The 21,313-nt window shown below is 40.8% G+C and overlaps 1 protein-coding gene and 2 long non-coding RNA genes across 4 annotated transcripts in view; all 3 read right to left on the bottom strand.

Moving 5' to 3' along the window:
• LOC145443241 (uncharacterized) overlaps positions 1 to 21,313 on the bottom strand; it is a 36,750-nt gene that overhangs the window by 13,371 nt on the left and 2,066 nt on the right. The gene's annotated exons all lie outside the window — the stretch shown is intronic.
• Positions 1,628 to 3,551, bottom strand: LOC145437703 (kelch repeat and BTB domain-containing protein 12-like). Its single transcript, XM_080314987.1, has one exon. The coding sequence runs from the start codon at positions 3,502 to 3,504 to the stop codon at positions 1,870 to 1,872; it is 1,635 nt and encodes a 544-aa protein (XP_080171113.1). The 5' UTR covers positions 3,505 to 3,551; the 3' UTR covers positions 1,628 to 1,869.
• LOC145443207 (uncharacterized) lies at positions 14,097 to 14,813 on the bottom strand. Of its 2 annotated transcripts, none has more exons than XR_013916342.1 (3): positions 14,644 to 14,813; positions 14,508 to 14,582; positions 14,097 to 14,383 (listed from the first exon to the last, which is right to left on the bottom strand). It is a non-coding gene; the product is annotated as an uncharacterized LOC145443207 (long non-coding RNA). The 2 variants fall into 2 exon arrangements; XR_013916349.1 differs by having other exon boundaries at positions 14,100 to 14,450.

The raw sequence follows: 21,313 nt of genomic DNA, 5'->3' as shown, positions 1-21,313 counted from the left end.
TGTGTGCAGCATGCTAGTGAATTAACTATTGAGATTAGATATCGCAGAAGCAGTCAGTTTTGTATCAGACGAATTTGCTCTCCAATATCATTGTACATTCGGTTTGTAATCTTGCTGTGCGATGGATTACTGCACGTTTCCAGACTTCCGTGTGATAAGAAAACCCAATCCAACGCATTTTACATGGTTAATTCATGTCTACAAACATGATTTCACGGCCATGCCAAAATGTCTCAAAATAAAATCTGAAAAATAGCTATTACGGTATTGGTAATTTCTGCATATGCGAAAAATAAACATGCCTGGTCAATGGTCATTTTGCGTTAGTCGTGAGGATACATCTTGAGATTTCAAATTTGTCACCATCTTACATCAGCGCCGGAGGCTAATTTTCCACAATAATGCAGGATCGATGACGACACAAACAGGCAACGTCATAATGTGGCGGGATTCACAAACAAGCTGTGCTACATAATTACTTTTACACCGACTTGCAAGCGTTTAATATCACCAAGAACCAAGTCGCTTGTATATGGTGACATAATTTAAAGAATAGTTTACTCAGCTAAGAAAAAGGGGGATTGAAAAAAACATGTTCAAAAATACAAGTACTTCAAATTGACCATGGTAGAATCCATTTATTAGCGTTAAGTACATGCGTAAAGGCCTATAATAAATGAATCAGAAAAGCTTCACTGTTCTAATGAGCTCGTGTAATTCATGGATTTAATGCCAGTAAAAGCTCCACTTTCGCACACATACTATAACATCAGATTACCAGCGATACGCTATGTTACCAACAAGCCGCGAGCATATCAAATTACAAACCATGGGTTCATTTGCAGCACAAATTAATACACATTTGGACTGCAGTGCACATCTGATTCTCGCGAAATGAAAGCAACTTGTCAAATCTAGAGACAACAAAATCCCAACACGTGTACAAGTCGAAGTCGATTTCTTGTCGTCTCGCATCACATTTTTTAACTATCCATGTTTGATAAATGCGTTAATAATTTGCTCACATAAGTAGCAGCATGTGAACTGAAATACCTTGTTATTTCTCTATCACACTATACACCAGCTAGAATAAAATGGCACACGCCGAACAGAATTGTGGGTAGTTGAGTACAAGTTAGCTGCATTACTTTTACTTTAGGGTTGCCATATATTGGGATTCAGAAAGGAGGACACTTTCTACGAAACACAAGTCAGATTACCAGACTAGAAAACTGCTGATAGTAAAATAGGTACCGAGAAATCCTGTTGTGTTGACTAATAAAAAAGGAGAAAGGCCCGATCAAATGTCCACATTATATATTTCGGGTCATTCATGGTGGTTTTTACTTGTACCACTGTTTTTAGTAGGCCATGGTTGTACCTGTCCATTAGCCTGGCTGTCAAAGCTATAAAGTACGTCAAAGTCTTAAAAAGGAGGACATTTTCGATTTCGTGAAAAAGGAGGACAATTTCTCCTAAATTGGGACACATGGTATCCTATTGGAGTTGAGTAGTAACACATACTTCTGTGATAACCTCTGGGCTTTTACCGTTACGAGAAATATTCATATACTTTCAATTCCATGTTACACCATTTCTTGTTTCGAAAAATAAAAGAGGGCTGCTGCAATGACAAAGGGTCATTGATCATTGTCTAATTAACAAATGATAATTTTCTCAATCAAAGAAGCAGTCTCTAAGCAGATGTATAACCAGATCATACTCAACAAAACGGAGTTTCAAATGCAATCAAATATCGCTTTGAAGCTTCAGCACAACTAAGACTTATTCCAAGCTCAACAAAGCATGTCTAAAATTAGTCTACTCACAGAGATATTTAGTTCACTTTACAATATACCACCTCCTGCTTCAACCATATTCCTTCACCATGACAGATCCGCAGAGACGGAGTAATTCATCGGCCTTTTTCACACTATACCATTTTTTGTTCAATATATCGTACTTCTCAATCAAATCAGAACCGTCAAATCCATCAGTCGCGTACAACTCATCCACTACAAAAATCCAATTACCGACGCGATAAGCAGTATTGTTGCCAGGATATGAATTCATAGATGGCAATGACGTCCATTGGGCTGAAGTAACATTGTAACATTCTACATTGTTTATGGTCTTGTCTTCACTCCACCCACCGGTCACATATATATTTTGATCAACAGCAACAGCACCACAGCTATCAGCAGGATATCTCATTGGCTCGAGATCCACCCACTCTGATGAGGATGGAGTGAATCTGCAGAATGAAGAAACTGTGACATGGTCTCGCCAGCCTCCGATACAATAGATGGAACCATCCAATGACACGAGACTTGCATTAGAAATGGCCGACGGTTTGTTTCGCAGTAGAAACCATTGATTTACAGATGGGTCAAATCTTTCAACATCAGTTTTATCTATACAATCGCTTCCTCCTATAACGATTATGGATACGGTTGCACAGACTGATCTTGGAGACATACCATGGTCGCAAATCATATCATCCATCTTTTCCCATTTTGAATTCTTTCTCAGAAAATTCAGTCGATGCACAGATTTAGCTTTATAAAAAACATAAATATAAGAGTCCAGAGAAATCGCTGTAAAACCCACTGAGAAATCCATTATTTCATCATGATACTTTTCTGTTTCCTCGGTTATTGGATTAAAGGATCGGAGGCATTCTGCGTTATTATCAAAAAGAATTATCAATTTGTCAGCGTCATTATCTTCTTTTGCCTTAGCGGAAGTTTTCAGAATATGACCAGTGAATAACTTGTTCAGTTCGGAATCGTTACTTACACGGGGGTGAGTTTTTAAAATCTGTTGCAAATATGCCGGGGATATTAGATCAAACTTGATTACTTCGAGAAATTCGTGAAAATAATCGATCCTACTTTGACATTTGTCGATCCACTTGAGCGATATCGCAAGCTTTTCTTCTTCCCATAATTTCAATTTTCCCGACTGCAAAAGACCAAGAAGGTCATTTTTTACAACACTTTCAAATCCAGCTTGGTCTGAGATTCCAACGATGTTTTCTTGTAAAAATATTCTGCATCTCGAAGAAACATTCGACAGTCCATAAATATCAGCCACATTTTTGGTAGAGAAGTAATTTTCAATGGTAATTGATCCCTCTAAAATATTGGATAAGGCTTGCTTTACGTCATCCAGCTGCATCATCATTGCGACGTGAAGAAGTTCAAAGATACTTCCATCAGGAATCTCAAATTTTCCCGAATATATGAAATCGATGCAATTTTTCACACATTGAGAATCCACATCTTTCAAAACAACTTTTCTTTCGCGACTTTCTTGCGTGTCATATTTCAACATGGCTCTAAAATAAGCGGAACCAGCCGACAAAACATTTTTGTGTGTATGATAGACATCATCTCCGACTTGGATTACGAAATCACAATGATCATCATCTCGCTTCATTCGATGTAATTCCTCGAGCATCCTCACAGCATGCCTTACCACATCCTGACAAACAACCTGCATAATGGTCACCAATCACTTGTCAAGGATATTTCTATATTAAAGGCTATAGTGCTGTTTTTAAAATACACATGATTAGAGTCAAGTACACACAAATCATTCATATCGACAACAAAATAGCCTGCATTGATAACTGCCGGTAACCAACTACGTTAATATCGATTGATTATTTCACAGTGGCATACAACCACACATTTTTCGAAAATTGATGAGACATTCAATGAAAATTCCGAATAGCAGCCGGTTAAATATAAGGCTGGAACAAAATCATCAACATAACCTCTTTTACTGATTATAGAAAACATCTACCTGAATTAGGACATGAAAACGGAAAATACCAAATATTTGGTCTGCATTGAATCAGACTTGGACAACTAGATAATTCTAGTTGTCTAATTTCACTAAATTAGAGCGAAATGCCAGTAATCTAATTCTAATCTAATTTGTGAAATGCTTCCATGCTCTAATTCTAATTCTAATCTAATTTGTGAAATGTTCGTATGCTCTAATTCTAATTCTAATCTAATTTGTGAAATGTCCGTATTCTCTAATTCTAGTTCTAATCTAATTATTGTTTTCCTGAAAATGCCTCTGTGTCCGAGGCATATTGCACTATTGCAGTGAGTTAAAAAGAATATCCCGCTTGCGCAGGGAAATCCAGTGTCAAGCCGCCATTGCATTACTTACACCGTGCAGTCATAGTAGATATTATGACGAATATAGCCTGCTAGAGTAGCTTGTAGTCTGCGAACAGCATTCTAGTTTCTGAAACTTTATGTTAGTACATTGCCATTCTGACTAACATGGGCGATGCCCATGGTTACCATAAAAGAAGTAATATTTTATTAAAGTATAGTAAAAATCGAGCCAAGCTTGGTGTACAGAAGTTAACCATTCTCATGTTTATGGGAATGCGCTATTGTCGTTGTTTATTAAACAAAAATATGTGGCGCCTATCGCCTCACGGCCTTTTGCACCGCGCACTGTGATTTGATGTGAACTGCATTTTGCTGTATTCATTTCCCATATACAATTTCATTCCATTTCCAAGTTTTTGCGAACTAAGTATACCTCTAATTCTAATTCTAATCTAATCTGGAAAAGGCTTAGTAGCTCTAATTCTAATTCTAATCTAATTTGAAAAAGCTGTGTAGCTCTAATTCTAATTCTAATCTAATTTGGAAAAACTGTGCAGCTCTAATTCTAATTCTAATCTAGTTTGAAAAAAACTGTGGAGCTCTAATTCTAATTCTAATCTAATTCAGAAAAGCTGAAAATTTTCTAGTTGTCCAAGTCTGCATTGAATTAGCTGTACAATAAGCAAAAACTATGATCGCGGCAAGCTAATTCGTCGCCGTAGGCCCCGAGCTGATATTAATCAGCCCGTTGTCAGCATCAAAACTCCAGGTGCGTAGCCAGGGAGTTTCTCATGTATAACTAGAAATCCCGTCATTTTTTCAAATGCCGATTCACTTATTCGTATTATCGATGATACGTACTGCAAATTAGCGAGAATCATCTGTATGCGAAATGGGTGACCGATATCTCATGTGCACTATCGTCAGTGGTTTGATTTAGTGCGTCCGCATGCAGGCCCGCTACCGTCCGCAGAAACACTTTCGCCTAACAGTAACAATCTTCGAGTGCAAAACTGTTTGTGATTATGTATCTTTTCGATTAAAACTTATGCCCGCGTCTAAACAAATTGTGCTAGTTGCCATTGCCGAATCTGGGTATTTAGGTACGACTAGGCACCCTGTAATTGTAATTATTGCTGGTTTGCGGCATGCCTGCAATTTCGTAATCAGCGCAACCTTGCCGGTCGATTGTACAGTTCTATAAAATTGATCCCTACAATGTATTTCGCACAGCTTACTGATGCTGATTTCAGCAAACTAACGATCCTTATTAGATGTACAAATTACAACTCATTGTTAGAAACGTAGATTACATCGCGCGCTCTGAGAAACACCATTACCTATCGCGATTTGACGACCAAATATACGTTCACCTTCTATAAATTAAAGTGCATTATTTGCATCGATGAGGGCCGCAAGCCGCGTTTGAAATATTTTGTGAACCATTTTTGTGATAAATATTCTCGGAGCGCAAAGTTTAACAGTGTTTTATTGTGTGCGCCTGCTAGTTGGAATTTATTCAAGTGCCCATGATATTAATGCAATTATGCTTCTCGGACGCACATTGGGAAATGCAGCAATGCAGTCTAAATCGATGTTTTAATCAGCAACCAATTGTCGTGATGCGACCTACTCAATACTAAGTAAAAACCCATTGTGTTGGCGGTAAGGGATAATTACTGATTGACTGCGCACGTTTGTAATCATAATTCTTGACTGTCTTTCGTGTTCCAGAATTGTCATGCCGTGTTAAGGCCGTATCAGACGAGGCGATGTCGGCGATAATTTCTCTACCATCATGTGAGAGATCGTTGCACTTGATTAGTTTCAGAAGGCGTTGACACGTTCCATTCAAACCTGCTCGGGGATGATTTATATCTGCGAATCGTTTTTTTTTTGTTGTTGTGCAGATCAGGTACACTGTACAGTGTACATTAGGGTTATGACTAGAAAAAAAAATTCAAAATTTGTTGTGTCCTGTAGTCACAAACGATGAACTTTTTTGTCCTGATTGCAAAATTACCTGAAGTTAAGACTGGTTAAACAAAAACCTCCCGCACAAAAATTTTCCAGTCTTCACGGTATGAAGGATAGGCTTTTTTTGTAGATACAGACTATAGAATATATATACCGACTGATTTGAATTTAACTGACACAATTCCAATTGCGAAGATTTAAAATAGTATCTTGGTAAATTTTGATCGCTCATATTGAATTATTCTTATCGTTTTCTGGCTTACAGTCAAAATTAAATAATTAATAAATAATTATTAATTTCGATTTTAGACGTAGTCTGTATAGATCGTATAATTTCAATTTGTCTGACACAAATCGAACTGGTTGTTCGAAAAGGCGAAAGTAGAACAACTCAACATATTTTCAGCGGTCTAGAAAACTGATTAGAGCAGAGGTCTCAAACACGCGGCCCGCCAGAGCATTTTGTGCGGCCCGCGACGACATTTTAGATTTTTATTAATTTGACTAAATATAAGAGTCACATATATCTTTTCAGGTTATAAAGTGAAAAATCCCTCTTAAATTGCTCCGAAAGCCCTAAACTATTCATCAAACTTCACTGTCACATCAATTGCAAACGCTACCATGCAGTGGAACATTCACTATTTCGCCACATTTCCAATTCATGATGACAAAACCGGACCCTTAGAGGATTATAGACTGAAATTTGTGAGTTGGACTTGGACGCGACCTTTCTTAGAATTACTCAGACTCGGGCTAACTCGATGGCAAAATGAATGACTCGAGTGGACTTGGAGTGACTCGGAATGCCGTAAATTTGTTAGAACCATGGACGCAACAAACTAATCGCGTATCGGGGAACAGTAATAGATCAGAAGGTCGCAGCTTGGTATTTCGCTAACTAAGCAAGTATAGTTATGGCAACCATTGGCAATCTGATAGTTACATCTGTGGTCGCTAAACCATGTTATTAAGGCCACTTAAAGGTACCGAGTACCGTAGTGGTACGCTCCAACGATGTAACAGCAATGGGCCGTTCGGCGTTCCGACATCTCAATCACTAGGACACATTCATTAATATATTTATATTATATTTATATTTTTTCTGCTCCTCTATTTGAAGATATTTGGCCATGAGATTAAAAGCCTACTTATCAGAAGTATATACCCGAATCCTGGATTGGAATTACAATGCTCAACTTAAAAATGTTTTGATATCAGATCAGATCAATCTGTTGGATTCAAAATATTCATAGTAGCTGAAAATTATAACCCGATAGCTGTTATGATGGCATCATACATTTGTCCGCCCATATGGTGTCTATATCTTATAGTTAATATATATCAAATACAACAACAATTCTATTCAAATAGTTATAAATGTGATGATTCTTTTCGTGCCAGGACTAACTTGATACAAACGTAAATCACATTTTGACGATGTGTGTTTACTGTCAGTCTGCTGGATCGGCTCGCTTTCAATAGGAAAATTCATTCCCGCCAGATAAGGCCTACTTGGAAAGACATAGAATACCCATATAAATGCGGAGGCCAGCAGCGTCGTCAAAACTGGAAAACTGGCCCGCAAGCACATTTGAGTTTGAGACCTCTGGATTAGAGGAATATGATGAAAATGTCATATAATATGTGACTCAGCATCTGTTGATACTGGGCGGCGGAATGGCGTTGTGAAACTGCAAATTGCATTGATGAGCAAGGGTTTTCATAAACCACAATACTTTGGTTGCCAACATAATATTATCGATTCTTAAAGCATATATCAGAGTTCTTCAATCCATTATCCTCAACAAATCCAACTCTCAGCTACAAATTTGGAGATGACATGGTAAAATACTACGAAAACTTGGTACAATCCATCGAGCATGTCGCTCTTTTTAAGACAAAATGGTAGATTACCACACATCAAATGGCATAAACTTCCATCTCTACGCAATGCGAGATGGAGCTCAGGGGCTATACTTCCGTACTTTCAAGTCCCCAGATGGAGAGTAACTCTTGAGATATCATGATACACTGATTGATACATTGATAACACTGATAATACGACTTGTTGAATTGCAACTGAATATTAGCATCAGAATGGTCATTTCAAAAGGACGGGGTTTTGCATTTCAGGAGGGGTTTCGACACTCCCTGGATATGCGCCTGTCGCCACCCCATGCAAAAATAAAAGTCGGCGCTTCTGGAAGGAGTAACCTACATCTATAAACTGCTAATCACCAGAAGTGGTCAGTAACAAAGTACATGCTACAGTATTGCCACAGGCAATTAATGGATTAGCACGCTTAAAGGGGCACTGCACTCTAAAAATGATGTGGTCTCAAATTGAAGGGCAAAACGAAAGAAAAATTTTGGTTGCAGCCATTTTCTTCAGAACGCCACCGTAATGGAGCTGTCATTCATTGAAATTTCGATAGCAACTTCACGCTCCAGCAGTCACGCAGAGATCGAACTTTATATAGTTGTCAGTCGATGCTATGAAGGAAATATATCGTACACGTGGTTTAGATACCGCGTTCAACGGAAGATGTTCGGTCAGGAGATTTATGTACAAATCGGGCCTAGCGTATTCTATTTCTTTAGGACATAAGGCGTGTACGACATATTTCCTTCATAGCATCGGCTGACAACTATAGAAAGTTCGATCTCTGCGTGACTGCTGTCGGAGCGTGAAGTTGCTATCGAAATTTCAATAAATTGCAGCTCCATTACGGTGGCGTTCTGAAGAAAACAGCTGCGGCCAAAATTTTTATTTTGTTTTGCCCTGCAATTTGAGACCACATCATTTTTAGAGTGCAGTGCCCCTTTAACCTGCATTGGAAAACTGCAGGAGGTGGTCATTAGTGCTGTTCAAAAATAACTTTTGTTCCCTGATTCCAGCCATTCACTGATTAAATTGTCAGGTTACCCTAAAAAAACGCTGCACACCAAATTTGGTCCAATTCTAACAAGTATAAGACTACGCAGATCGAATTAAAATGTTCAATTCATTAGGAAAAATTAGAATTTTTTTTTTGATTTTTCTGTCGACCCCATGAAATTGTTGAGCTGTCTTCAAAGACGATGCAAAACAAATTTGAGTCAATTCCAACGAGTAGAAGTGGAGTGATTTGAGTTTTTCGTTGAAAATTCTCGGATTATCCACCTCCACCTGTCAAGGTAGTAACCTGGCAATTTATTCAGTGAATGGAATCCGGAAAAAAAGTTGTTTTTAAACAGCCCTCGTGGTCATTAACGATACGACGGTAGCCTATTACTATATTAATGGCAAGGTTGTAACCAAGTCACTTACATAGTTTTGATTAGAGTCAAGTCGAGTTATTTTCAATTCAGCATCGATTCTGGGTCCAAGTCGTGTTGACTTTTCAGTTTCGCGTTACATCTTGTTAACAACAAGCAGAGTTGTAAAAAGTGGGTATCAAATGCTTCTCGTTCATAATATACCAATTTTCAACACTTTCAACAGTTTCTGGTCACAATTTCATTCACCAGTACTAATAGACGAAATAACAATGGTGTGGTAATGTCAGTATTGGCCGTTCGAGTCTCGAGTCATATGACTTGGTCCGAGTCATCTGCAATGACTTGAGTAAGTCGGGTCAATGCACAGATTGACTCAGGTTGAGTCGTGCCATTTTCCGTTATTTGAGAAAATGACTCGAGTCAAGTTGAGTCACTAAAAATTTGCCACTCATGACTCCACAACCCTGTTTAAATGAGTAGAAGGCTTAAAGACTGAACAATAAACATGAATAATTTTCACATGTCAGCCTACAATGAATCAGACTGGGTTCATATCCAGTAGCCTATTGGAGTGATTTACCGTAATCCTCAAAATTTTCACGATTTTTTGCCCTAAAATCGGGGGGTGCGTATTATACATGGGAACAACACGCTTGAAAAAAATCTCCCTCGATAAAAAACTTGAAATTACACCTTTCTTCATGTTTGTTTCCAATCGCGCATCACTTTCAGCTATCGTGCCCAGTAATTCGTATCATCAGTGTAACGCGCTACCAATTAGCAAAAAGCGTGTTGCCAATTAACGAGAGTCGTCTGCGCAGCACGCAATCTCCTGCTGAGTTGGTTTGCCGTTTGCACGCGAGCGAAATTAGGTCATTCATTGATTGCTGAACGCGCGCTAATTCATCGACCAGCCATGTGCGCAAAATATAATCGCTTGCGTAATCAGTCGCACCTCCAACAGGCTTGGTGTGCACGACATAACCGTTGGCCTGAGCAATCGCATCCTGGCCTCGTGCGCAAGATGTCGCGTCGCCGGCTTTGGCTGCTATCTACTATCGTATAGAGGCAATGCCGTTACTTGTATAGCCTATGTATGATTAGCAATCGCATCTGTAATAGGCCTCGTGCGCAAGACGTCGTGTCGCTGGCCCGAACTATTGTCGCCAGCCTCGCAGGCTTTGGCTGCTCTCTACTATCGTTTAGAGACAATGCCGTTGATTGCATAATGATTAGCGATGGTTATGTCATGATTGTTCGACAGTGACATTGCAAAACAGAACACCACCGTGTACTAAAACACAGCTATTCATGTACTGCGAATGCAGGGTGCGTACTAGGGCTATACATGGGTACCGGCTTTTTCCCAGAATTTGCATGCCATTTTAAGGGTGCGTATTATACATGGGGGCGTACTATACTTGGAAAATTACGGTAACAACATTTAAATATTCAAGTAGCCTTTCACTGTTACAATGTAATACTAAGTAAAAACACAAGCAGTCTAATTTCAAACAATGCGTACTCCTACACACTAGTAGTTCTCCTCCAAAGTCAACCCTGACTGCAAATATGACTTAAGTATCCCGTTACACATTGTTCTATTAAAGTTTCTGCAAGGCCAAGTTTTATTAGAGAGAGAGAGAGTCTTTATTTTCATCGAACCAAAATACATAACAAACGGCAGTGATGGTGGTACATAAATTATGCGTGCACAGTATTCGGTATTAGATAGGAATGATGGATAAGACCGTGAAGGTCATCTAGTCTGAACACACCAGCATCAAACAGGTACACTTGACTCTGAACAAGTCTGGCTGTAAAAAAATGTTTAGTAAATAGAAAATAGAAAAAAATCAAACAATGGTAGCAAATGATCAATGAAGCAATGTCTGGGCGAGGTAGGGCAACAGTGTTAGTGTAACGACAAGAGGTGATCAAGTAGGGCTTTTTTGAATCTATTATAAGGCAATTCACGGATATGTGGTGGTAATGCATTCCAGATGATAGGTCCGGAGTAGTCGATAGATCTCTTAGTTAGGCTGCTATTGGGTGGGGGTAAGTAGATGTTTCCTTTAGACGAGGATCTCGTGTAATGGGAATGGACATGTTTAGCAGGTATGAAAAAGTCATCAAACACAGAAGGCAGACTATTGGAAAAATATTTGTGAACAACTTTTGATACTTCGAAGCGATATAGTTCATCAACTCGCAAAATTCGATGCTTACGGTAGTAAGTCGATAAATTGGTACATAAAGGTACAGATGAGATCAGCCGTATCGCACGGTTTTGCCGGGTTCGAATTCTGCACAAAAATGTTGTGCATGCATTTCCCCATACTACGATTCCATATTGCAGATGAGAGTGGAAAAGAGAGAAGTAGATGGTTCGTAGTACTGATCAGGAAACCAAAGATTGGAGACGGGTCATTATTCCCACACACCGAGCTAGTTTTGATATTGTGCATTCAATATGCTGCTTCCAAGACAATTTGGAATCAATGGTGACGCCGAGATATTTTGCTGAGTCACATATTGAGATTTGTTTATGATTGATGTTCACAGTGAAATTATGACTGGCATTATTTAAAACGAGCATCTCGGTCTTATCTGCATTCAAACTTAGTCTGTTTGCTTGGAGCCATCTCGACACTTTTGGGAGTTCCCTATTCACAGATGCATGCAAACCATCGACAGTGTTGGAGGTTATGAAGAGGTGAGTATCATCAGCAAATAGCGTTGTGCGGAATAAAGATGCATTAACAATGTCATTAATATAAATGAGGGAAAAAGTTGGTCCAAGGACTGAGCCTTGTGGCACTCCACAAGTTATATCTCTGGTAGTCGTTCTTAATGTCCCCAGTTTAACAAATTGTTTGTGGTTTGCCAGGTATAGCTTTCAAGTAGAGTTGCTGCAATAACCCTGATTCCATAGTGTTCTAGCTTGTATCTTAAGATTCTGTGGTTAACTGTGTTGAAAGCTTTGCGGAGATCGATAAAAATGCTGCAGCCACTTTCTTTTTGCTTCATGGTTTTGTAATATTAAAATCAACACCAACCCGATTAGGACAATTGGATTTCATTTGAAAGAAATTTGACTTTGCTAGAATCTACTATACTCCCAAATATTGGTAAAACCAGTACGTTTTGCTGAAATTTGCTTAAAAAGTCATGTAGCTTTCATATATTAATGGTCCTAAACGAGTTGCAGGCTTACTTTCAAACAGTTTAGTATATAACACTTGTAACAAATCGAAAATAGACCGTGAGCTCTGATGTTGGCTCTATATCATATTAAAGAATGTTCTAATTCACAGCCTTCAAGCTTCAACAGGTTGAATTTATCCTGTCATTCTCGTATGCAGATATCGTATACTTGCAATCTATCTCTCACTCGCTGACACCGACTGGAACCTGGGAAGGCGTCTTTACAGACTTTTCTTGCACAGTTTTTCTACAGGGTTGGTGCGATGACATGCAAAATAAGGTCAAAAACATGCAAAATAAGGTCAGTCGCGACATGCAAAATAAGGTCAGTCACATGCAAAATAAGGTCAGTCGCATGCAAAATAAGGTCAGTCGCGACATGCAAAATAAGGTCAGTCACATGCAAAATAAGGTCAGTCACATGCAAAATAAGGTCAGTCGCGACATGCAAAATAAGGTCAGTCACATGCAAAATAAGGTCAGTCACATGCAAAATAAGGTCAGTCGCATGCAAAATAAGGTCAGTCGCGACATGCAAAATAAGGTCAGTCACATGCAAAATAAGGTCAGTCACATGCAAAATAAGGTCAGTCACATGCAAAATAAGGTCAGATGCATGCGAAATACGGTCAGTCGCCACATGCAGATTGCGGACTATAAGGTCAGTGGCACAAGAAAAAAGTCGGATTTGAAGTAAATATTTGGATTTATACACGGACTGTTAATATTCTAGATGCGACTAATCACCCCGTAATCGAGATAATCGTCTGATTATGTTTTGTTTTAAACATCTTCACCTTTAGGATATAGATGAGGAATCTCAATCATGAAATTACTATATAGGAAAGATATTTTAAATGTATTTTTCATAAGAGAAAGACTTGGATTTCTAATTAAAATATGGATTTGGATTTACGCGCCGACTGATAATAATATTCTACATGCGACTGACTTCGTAATCAAGATAATCATGATTATCTTTTGATTGAAACATCTTAAGACTTAGGATATAGATAAGGAATTTCACTGTTGAAAGTAGGCTACTATACAGGAAAGATATTTTGAATTTCGTTTTCATAAGAAAAAGAGTTGGATTTGGAGTTGAAGTATAGATTTGGATTAATGCGCGGACTGACCTTATTTTGCATGTCGCGACTGACCTTATTTTGCATGTGACTGACCTTATTTTGCATGTCGCGACTGACCTTATTTTGCATGTATTTGACCTTATTTTGCATGTCATCGCACCAACCCTCCTCCAATAATTCACTTACAGTACAATAATAGAAAGACACAACTGTCACACCACATAGGCATCAAGATTATGAACAAAATTACCTTGCAAGATCCAGCAACAGTTAGATAGCTTGAGACTTGATCTTTAGTTCTTTTATCTGGGATCTCGAGTCAGGATGAGCCGATTGATAGGCATTCTAGATAAAACCATCCACACCATAAATTTCATGGTCACGTTGACTCTGCGATTTTGCAATAAATTACATTGGCAATTCAATTAAACTAATTTCGAGAAGGTGATGTAGGTGCTTTAAAAATGATTCCTTAGTGTCGGCGGAGACCTCTGATTTAGACTGTCAATCGCTTTGTTCGAATGAGAAACAAAAACATACCAGTTCAGACTTTGCCGTTGTTCAAAGGTGTTCCAGCTGTGACAAGGTTTCACAGGGATCTTTGATTATATCTTCCAGCAAAATTGGGGCACTCGATTGACTTCTTTTGGAGGCATTGTTAATATGATCTTTGAGGAAATCCATCATCTGGTTCTTCCGCAACTTTGTCTTAACGCATCAAAGAGAAAGAGTTTTCACTGTGTGCGGATGCTGGAGTTGATGCACATTGCACAAGCTAAAAATGATGCGATTACAGGGAAGTTGGATTGACCATCATATGTGATAAACTTACCATTACTTTGTGACAGGCCACGTTGTTGACGGCCAGAATTTTGTAGTTCAGCAATGCTTTCAAATGAAGGAGCATCTGAAAAACAGAGAGACTTTATTCTCAAATTAGAGAACGCATCAAAGTGTTAGGAACTTACTGCAGGACTCAGATCTCCGGCCGTTACATTCAATGTTGGGATCATGCCATTCTTGAACATTCTTTTCGCTCAATGATGGCAAACTTGCATTGCGAGCATCATTGATAGCACTCCTGCTTGCCACACTTTCATTCCCAGAATTATGAGATGACCGCATTCTTGGAATGGACGATTCTCACCGCTTTAGCGCCCCCTATGGACGGATGGCGGTCATAATTTTGCCTCCATAAGGCTACCATTGTGTGCAGAAATATTGCAGTTGTTTTTCCTTTATGGCGACTCGTTACTGCGAATCATGAGTTGTTAGTTATTGCAACACTACTAATGCCTGATTTCATGTCATTGCTAGCGAAATCCAGACCCTACTTCTTCATTATAGCTGTTTGAGAAGCCTTAGCGTGTGACTGTATTTTTGCTTTAACTGAACTGCTGCTGACTTAGTCTTCTGATGTCACTAGTAACAGTAACAATTTACACAGCAATGTATGGAGCTTGTATTTTCTGAGTTGTTGACGGGTCTACCAGAGTTCAGTTTTGCCGACGTAGACAGGATTGCCAGTGAATCGAGAGGTAATGGAAATAGCAAAGGCTGAATCTTACATAAGAGATTTTAGAGGCATGTTGTAATTTATACTAGCAGAGGTCCTTGGTAGATTTATTCAAGCACTCAAATTGGGCTCATAACTGGCTTTGAGAATTAGACTTCGTGACTTTGCAAGTATCATCAGAGATCCTGATGAGTTTGAGCATGTCAGTATCAGAACAGTGTTGTTGGGGTCAATGCTTGATATTGCATATTGTCAAAATTGTGCTGGAAACTAAAATCAAATAACTTGTCAATAAATTATTTAGTAATAAACAAATACGAAGCTTTACAATATGACTACAAATTGCTGTCCTTGCAATGTTTCCAGTTGCACTGCCCCAGTCCGATGATTGTCGAGTGCACCATATACTGCTGCAGTATTTCATGTTCCAGGTGCATATGTGCCTCATCGACCAGCCACAATGCCACGGACCATCGATGATCGACAAGGATATTTCGAAATCTGATGAAAAAGCTAGATTGTCATGGACACCTTGCTCATTTGCGGGATATGAAAGCGTCATGGCGACCCGGAGATCTTTCATTTAAACTGGGTTTAAACTTAGTTCTCCACGGTGGACACATCCACCAAGCCGCTAGCTAACTCCCAGTTGTGTCCCGGATAGCTTTGTGCATAACTGGCTAGCTCCTAGCAAATAGCGGACAAATTGTCAATATATCTGATAATTTGTCAATATACAATACCCAACATAACTGTTGAATGTTATTTCTATGTTTATTGAGCAGATAAAAAATGAATGGGTGAGCAATATAAAGCAGACTTGACTTGTGTGTATGTAGCCACTATGGCCATGTGGCGTGATACCAATCAAGCATTTACAAGTTACATAGTTCTTATAGTAATAAAAAAGTTCGGAACTAGTGCAGTATATGCCCGCTTTACTCGTGTGTCTACTTGACGTCATTCATCATGATTCCCCATGATCCTTTAATTCAATCGCCTTGTTTATTCTATCACTTATCCTTTTTTCTTCTTGTTCTCTCATTTTTCCACACGAGATATAAAATGCTGACTCAGCATTTTTTCTAGTTACGACGTTTCAGTTTTGTCCGTTTGCTCCCATTATAGGAATTTTTGTCCGTTCACCCTTATTATATCACATATTTACACTCTGCCAAAAACAGCTTTACATCTTTTGTATGATCGTGGGTGGTATAGGGCCTTCACACAATACCACGTCTTGTACGTTTGATTGCAGCAATACGAGTCCCTCATTCCTTAGATCTGCTGCTTTCATACAAATTACCACATTCCGTTTTTTGCTTTTCTTCGTTATTGTTTTGCTCAAATGAATGAATCTCCTGTTCATTCGTTCAATGCCTGCGGACATTATCTGTCTTGCATTGTTTTCGGTAGTCATGTGGTACAACACCTCGTTACCTTCATATTTACAGTACGGAGGGGGCGTCCCTTTCGTATGTCCATGGGCGGCCGCCAGACCATATTCCGAGGTTATTGCTCTGTCGCACCTTTGCATGACGCTCTGTATTTCGTCCATTTCCATTTGTTCCCCAGTTTTCTTTTTGAGGACTCTGCAAATATCTTCCCAGGGATGGAACCCGTCCGCCAAGTTGTCACAAAGTTCATGACGACAATGATACATCAGTGTCTGCTGTATTTTTTCCGGTCGGGGTCTTTTCTGTTGGTACGAAACGCTCTTTTTCTTGGGAATTGTTGCCCAAACATGTGGATCATCTTCTCCCGCAGCCATTTCCATCCAATAAGATCGAGACAAACCATCCGACGTAAATACTTGCATCGTACTTAAATGAATTACCTCTTTTATTTGGAATCCTGCGAGATGATTGAGCCACCTTTGAATTAGGGGTTTTGGGCTGGGATTTTTCGCTTTATCCGTCATTCTTTTGAGGAGCCCAAATACCCCAGTATTATCAGTGATTATTGTAAAGGATAAGGCTCTCAACATTGACTGCCATTTTTCGACCGAATCCTTTAAGGCTTTCAATTCCTTCGTGCATGGATCATAGGCTTTTGCCGCTGGAGTTACCCACTTCTGACTGTAATAAGCGATTGGATAAACCTTTTCGAAAGGAGGTTTACACCCTTTTTCCGTCTGGAAAATAATTGACCCAAATCCAACATCTGAGGCGTCTGTTTCCACAAAAATGGGAAGATTTGGATCTAGATGGTACAAGACCTTAGCATCATCAAGAGCTGCTTGTGCCCTTTTGAAATCCTGCAGTAATTCATCGGTCCATAGCACAGGCGTCACTCGTCCTTGTGTCGCAGGGACCTTGCCTGTTAGCGCATCGAATTTGGCCAGCTTCAAACTTAACTCAGGTATATGCTCCGAGATATAGCGAAGCGCGCCAATCCACCCCCTTAACTCGTATACATTATGGGGTGGTGAGAGTTCGCGTAAAGCCCTTATTCGTTCAGGCTGAACCTCAATTTCTTTCCCCGTCAAGGTTGCCCCCAAAAGGTTCACCCTTCGTTTTCCAATGAAACACTTATTGATGCTTACCGTCAGTTTCATCTTGGCGAGTTGTTCAAATACCATGCGTAGTAGTATTAGGTGATCTTCTACCGTTTTTGTGCTAAGAAAAATGTCGTCTATGTAGGCCTCCATAGGCGTCGCATTCTCCTCATCCGACCGACCATTTTGCTTCATGTATTTACGATAATTTTCCGTGATAGGTTTCACCACGCATTCCTGCATATTCGCACTCCAAAGAGCCACAGCGGTTTTAAGCCCCATCGGCATTTTACGCCATCTTACATGCATCCCTTTGATGGCTATACCCACATATTGTTTAGATCTTTCCGTTACATCCATGTGGAAATAGGCCTTCTTCAAATCTAGTAGAGAAAGCACTTCTCTGCCTTGGGCGAGCTGCTTTACGTCCGGTACAAGAGGTGGAGGTACTTCTATTGATTTTATGGCCGCATTAAGGGGTTGAAGATTCTGTACTACCCTCCAGGCTTGCTTCCATCCGTCCTCTTGTTTTTGTCTCTCATTCATTTTCTGAGGGACCACAAAGATAGCTAACTTCCATTCGGCAAAACCTCGTTCAATGACGCCCAAGTCCAGGAAGTTATCCACCGCTTCTTTCAATGCTTTCGCCTGGCCCTCCCCCTTCAGATTATAGGGCCCAGACACAAATGGTTTCGTCGAGGGATCCTTAAGCTCGATGTCGCATTTGTACTTCATGGTTTGTAGAGCGCCGAGGTGGCCCCGTAGGTCCTCGAGTTCGGACGCGAACGGTGCGTAGATAGCTTTCCAGACATCTTCAGCGATAATGGTATTTTCTGGAGTCGTCAGATCAGGAGGTTTGTATGGGAGTTTGGCCAGCGCTACAGATTGTGCGCAGAGATTTTCGAGCTCCGTCTTGACGCGTGAGTGAGTGTCTTTCTGTAAAACGTACGTAGTAACTGGCCCAACCATAGGCTGGTTTGAGATTCGTGATGACCGAGTTGTTGGTGTTGGTGGAGAGAGGGTGAGGTCCTTCGATGTAGGCCTCTGATCTCGGCGCGTGCCCGCACCTACCGCCACGCCGACGGACTCCTTTTCCGCCGGGGACCCTTTTTCTGGGGAGACGTGCATCCTAAAATCCCCAGACTCCTTGTCGGACATGTCCGGACGTACATCCGGTTGACCGGCAATTGCTGCTTCATTTGAACCTTTTGGGAAAGTATTCATTACTGTGGCTGTCGTCATGCAACTATGGGCCGGATAATCAAAGTTATTCGGACAAGTGTATCCACGAAAGCATTTAGGACCAGTTTTCTCGTGCAGGTATTTATTTTCGCCAGCGGACATTCCTCGTTCAATGTCAGCTGTGGCAGTCGCCATGCATCTATGGGCCGGATTTTTACAGTTATCCGGACAAGTGCATCCGCAAGAGCCTTCGGGACCAGTTTTCTCGTGCAGGTCCTTATTTACGCCAGCGGGGATTCCACGCTCGACGTCTTCATTAACGGTGTTAGCAGGTATTCCTGTCTCAACACTAATAGTTTCCCATGGGTTCTGTGTGACGTTAGTTGCTATTTTCAACTCGTCGTTCGCACCAGTGGTGATTACCATCTCGGTACTTGCGTCAGCGGTAATTTTTCGCTCCACGCTTCCTTGGTTTGCAGCATCCATCAACCCATCGTCGGTTACAGTGTAGCTAATACTGTTTCCAACTTTGGTTCCGTTACTCTGATCACAATGATTCTCTTCAAGTAGTGATGCTAAAGATAACTCCTCATTTGCGTTAGACGGGGTTTTGAATTCGGTAGTGATGCCTGGTAATTGTTGGACTTCCTCAATCCATTTCAGCCCTATGATATTAAGTGGGACTCCTGATCCGGTCACAAATGGAACGGACAGTCCATCAAAATCAATCACTACAAAGGAGTCCACTTGGGACGAGCCGCCTATTCCAGTCAGTTCCATATCTATTGGTTGACGTTCATCCCAGCTTTGTGGGTATTTAGTTATAACGACCTTTTTCATTATTAAATTAGGGATGCTCCCCGTGTCAGCTAGGAATTTCGTACCAGTTGCTGTATCAACCAAATACAACAGTTGGCTACCAAACAATTCCGTAAAATCGGGCTGTAGAGAGTCATCCGGCATATCAAGAAATGTAAATAAGGGTAAAGAAGAGTTATGTACAGTTTTTATGTGTTGAAATATCAATTTGTCTGGGAGCTGATTCACCGGATCAATCAGCACCCCATGGCGTTTTTTGAAAGTCGTACCCCTTGATTTAGCTCCTCGTCCGTCCAATATGAAGCATCATATCGACGCGGGCGATCATGATATTGAGGTTTCGCCCAGGCCACTTGGGTATTTCCCCCAGATGGACGTGCAGGTGGTCCATGAGGACCCCATTGATCCCTATCATGCCAGTGGGTTCTATCTCGATTTTTTGGCCTGGTATCGTAATAAGCTTCGCACAGAGCGGTTCTTTGCACAAAAGAAGGAGAGCCATGTAAAGCAAGATACCGGTCCAAACCTTCAATTGTCTGAATCCCATTTCTCTCAAGAAAAGGTTTCCAATTACGTTCTGCCGATGCCTTTACATGAGGCGGTACTGGTTTTGCTCGCCCCCGAATTATCCATCCTAATTCCTCATCTTTGGCAAGGACCTTATCGTTTAACCAAAGTATGAATTTAGCCACGCAATTACGGGATTGATGTCCCGGAGCCTTGCAGTAATAACAGACGGACAGCGATTGTCCCTGAGTGGGATTTAGATACAAGCCTAGAGGAGCGAAAATATTCGGATTTCCAAGAAAATTGTATCGCTCACCTTGGCTGTCAGCAATGTTGCGGGCTTCCTGGCTGCTAGACGGAGTAATCTGTGAGTTGTCAGCACCCATCCCGGAGTCTTGTGTGTTCGCCATTCGCGGACTTCGGTTCGAGGTTCCCGGTCCTGGGCTAGTACGTGAAGTTCCTGTTATTCTCGTTGATTGTCCGTTAGGTCTTGTTGCTGCCGCACGCCCATTCTGAACTGGCCTAGCCCTTGAGCCCTGACCTCGCCTACCGAATCCATTACCATTCATGATGCGGGTAGGGGGTCGATTGATGCGCGCTGCACGTTGAGGATTACGACGTGGAAACGGTTCCTGGCCTGCATTGGCAAGCTGACGCGGTGAGATCCCCCTAGGTGATCCAGGAGGTGTTGCCCCCCCAAAGTTATTCAGTGGTTGCAATGGCGAGGGTGATTGTACCACCGGCGGTGGGGTTACACCAGGTCCAGGGGGAGTGTTGAGCTGACTGTCCTCCCTTCCCTGAGTGGGATAACTGTGCACTATCTGCCCCGCAGGTTGAACATTATAGATGTGTACAGGCGGCAAGGATGGTTTTGTATCACGCACTTCCTTTGTTTCCTGATGCCTGGGGCGTGTCTCTTGTTCATCCAGGAACTCGGAGTTCCAAACAAGTTGTAGTTCCTCCGCAACGTCCCGCCAAGTTTTATCCTCTTCCCAGCCTCGCAACATCAGTCTGAGCGCTTCTGGAAGGCGTTGTCGTAAATTTCGGAAAAGACGTAATCCATCTGGATTATCCTCAATAAGACTATCCATGTCTATTTCTAGTTGCTTCAAAGCGC

This window comes from Botryllus schlosseri, chromosome 1, assembly GCF_051294905.1.
Source record: "Botryllus schlosseri isolate E-star chromosome 1, Bs_hap1, whole genome shotgun sequence".
NCBI lineage: Eukaryota > Metazoa > Chordata > Ascidiacea > Stolidobranchia > Styelidae > Botryllus > Botryllus schlosseri.
Note: the sequence above shows the minus strand (reverse complement) of the source record. Positions and strands in the feature narration are given on the sequence as shown.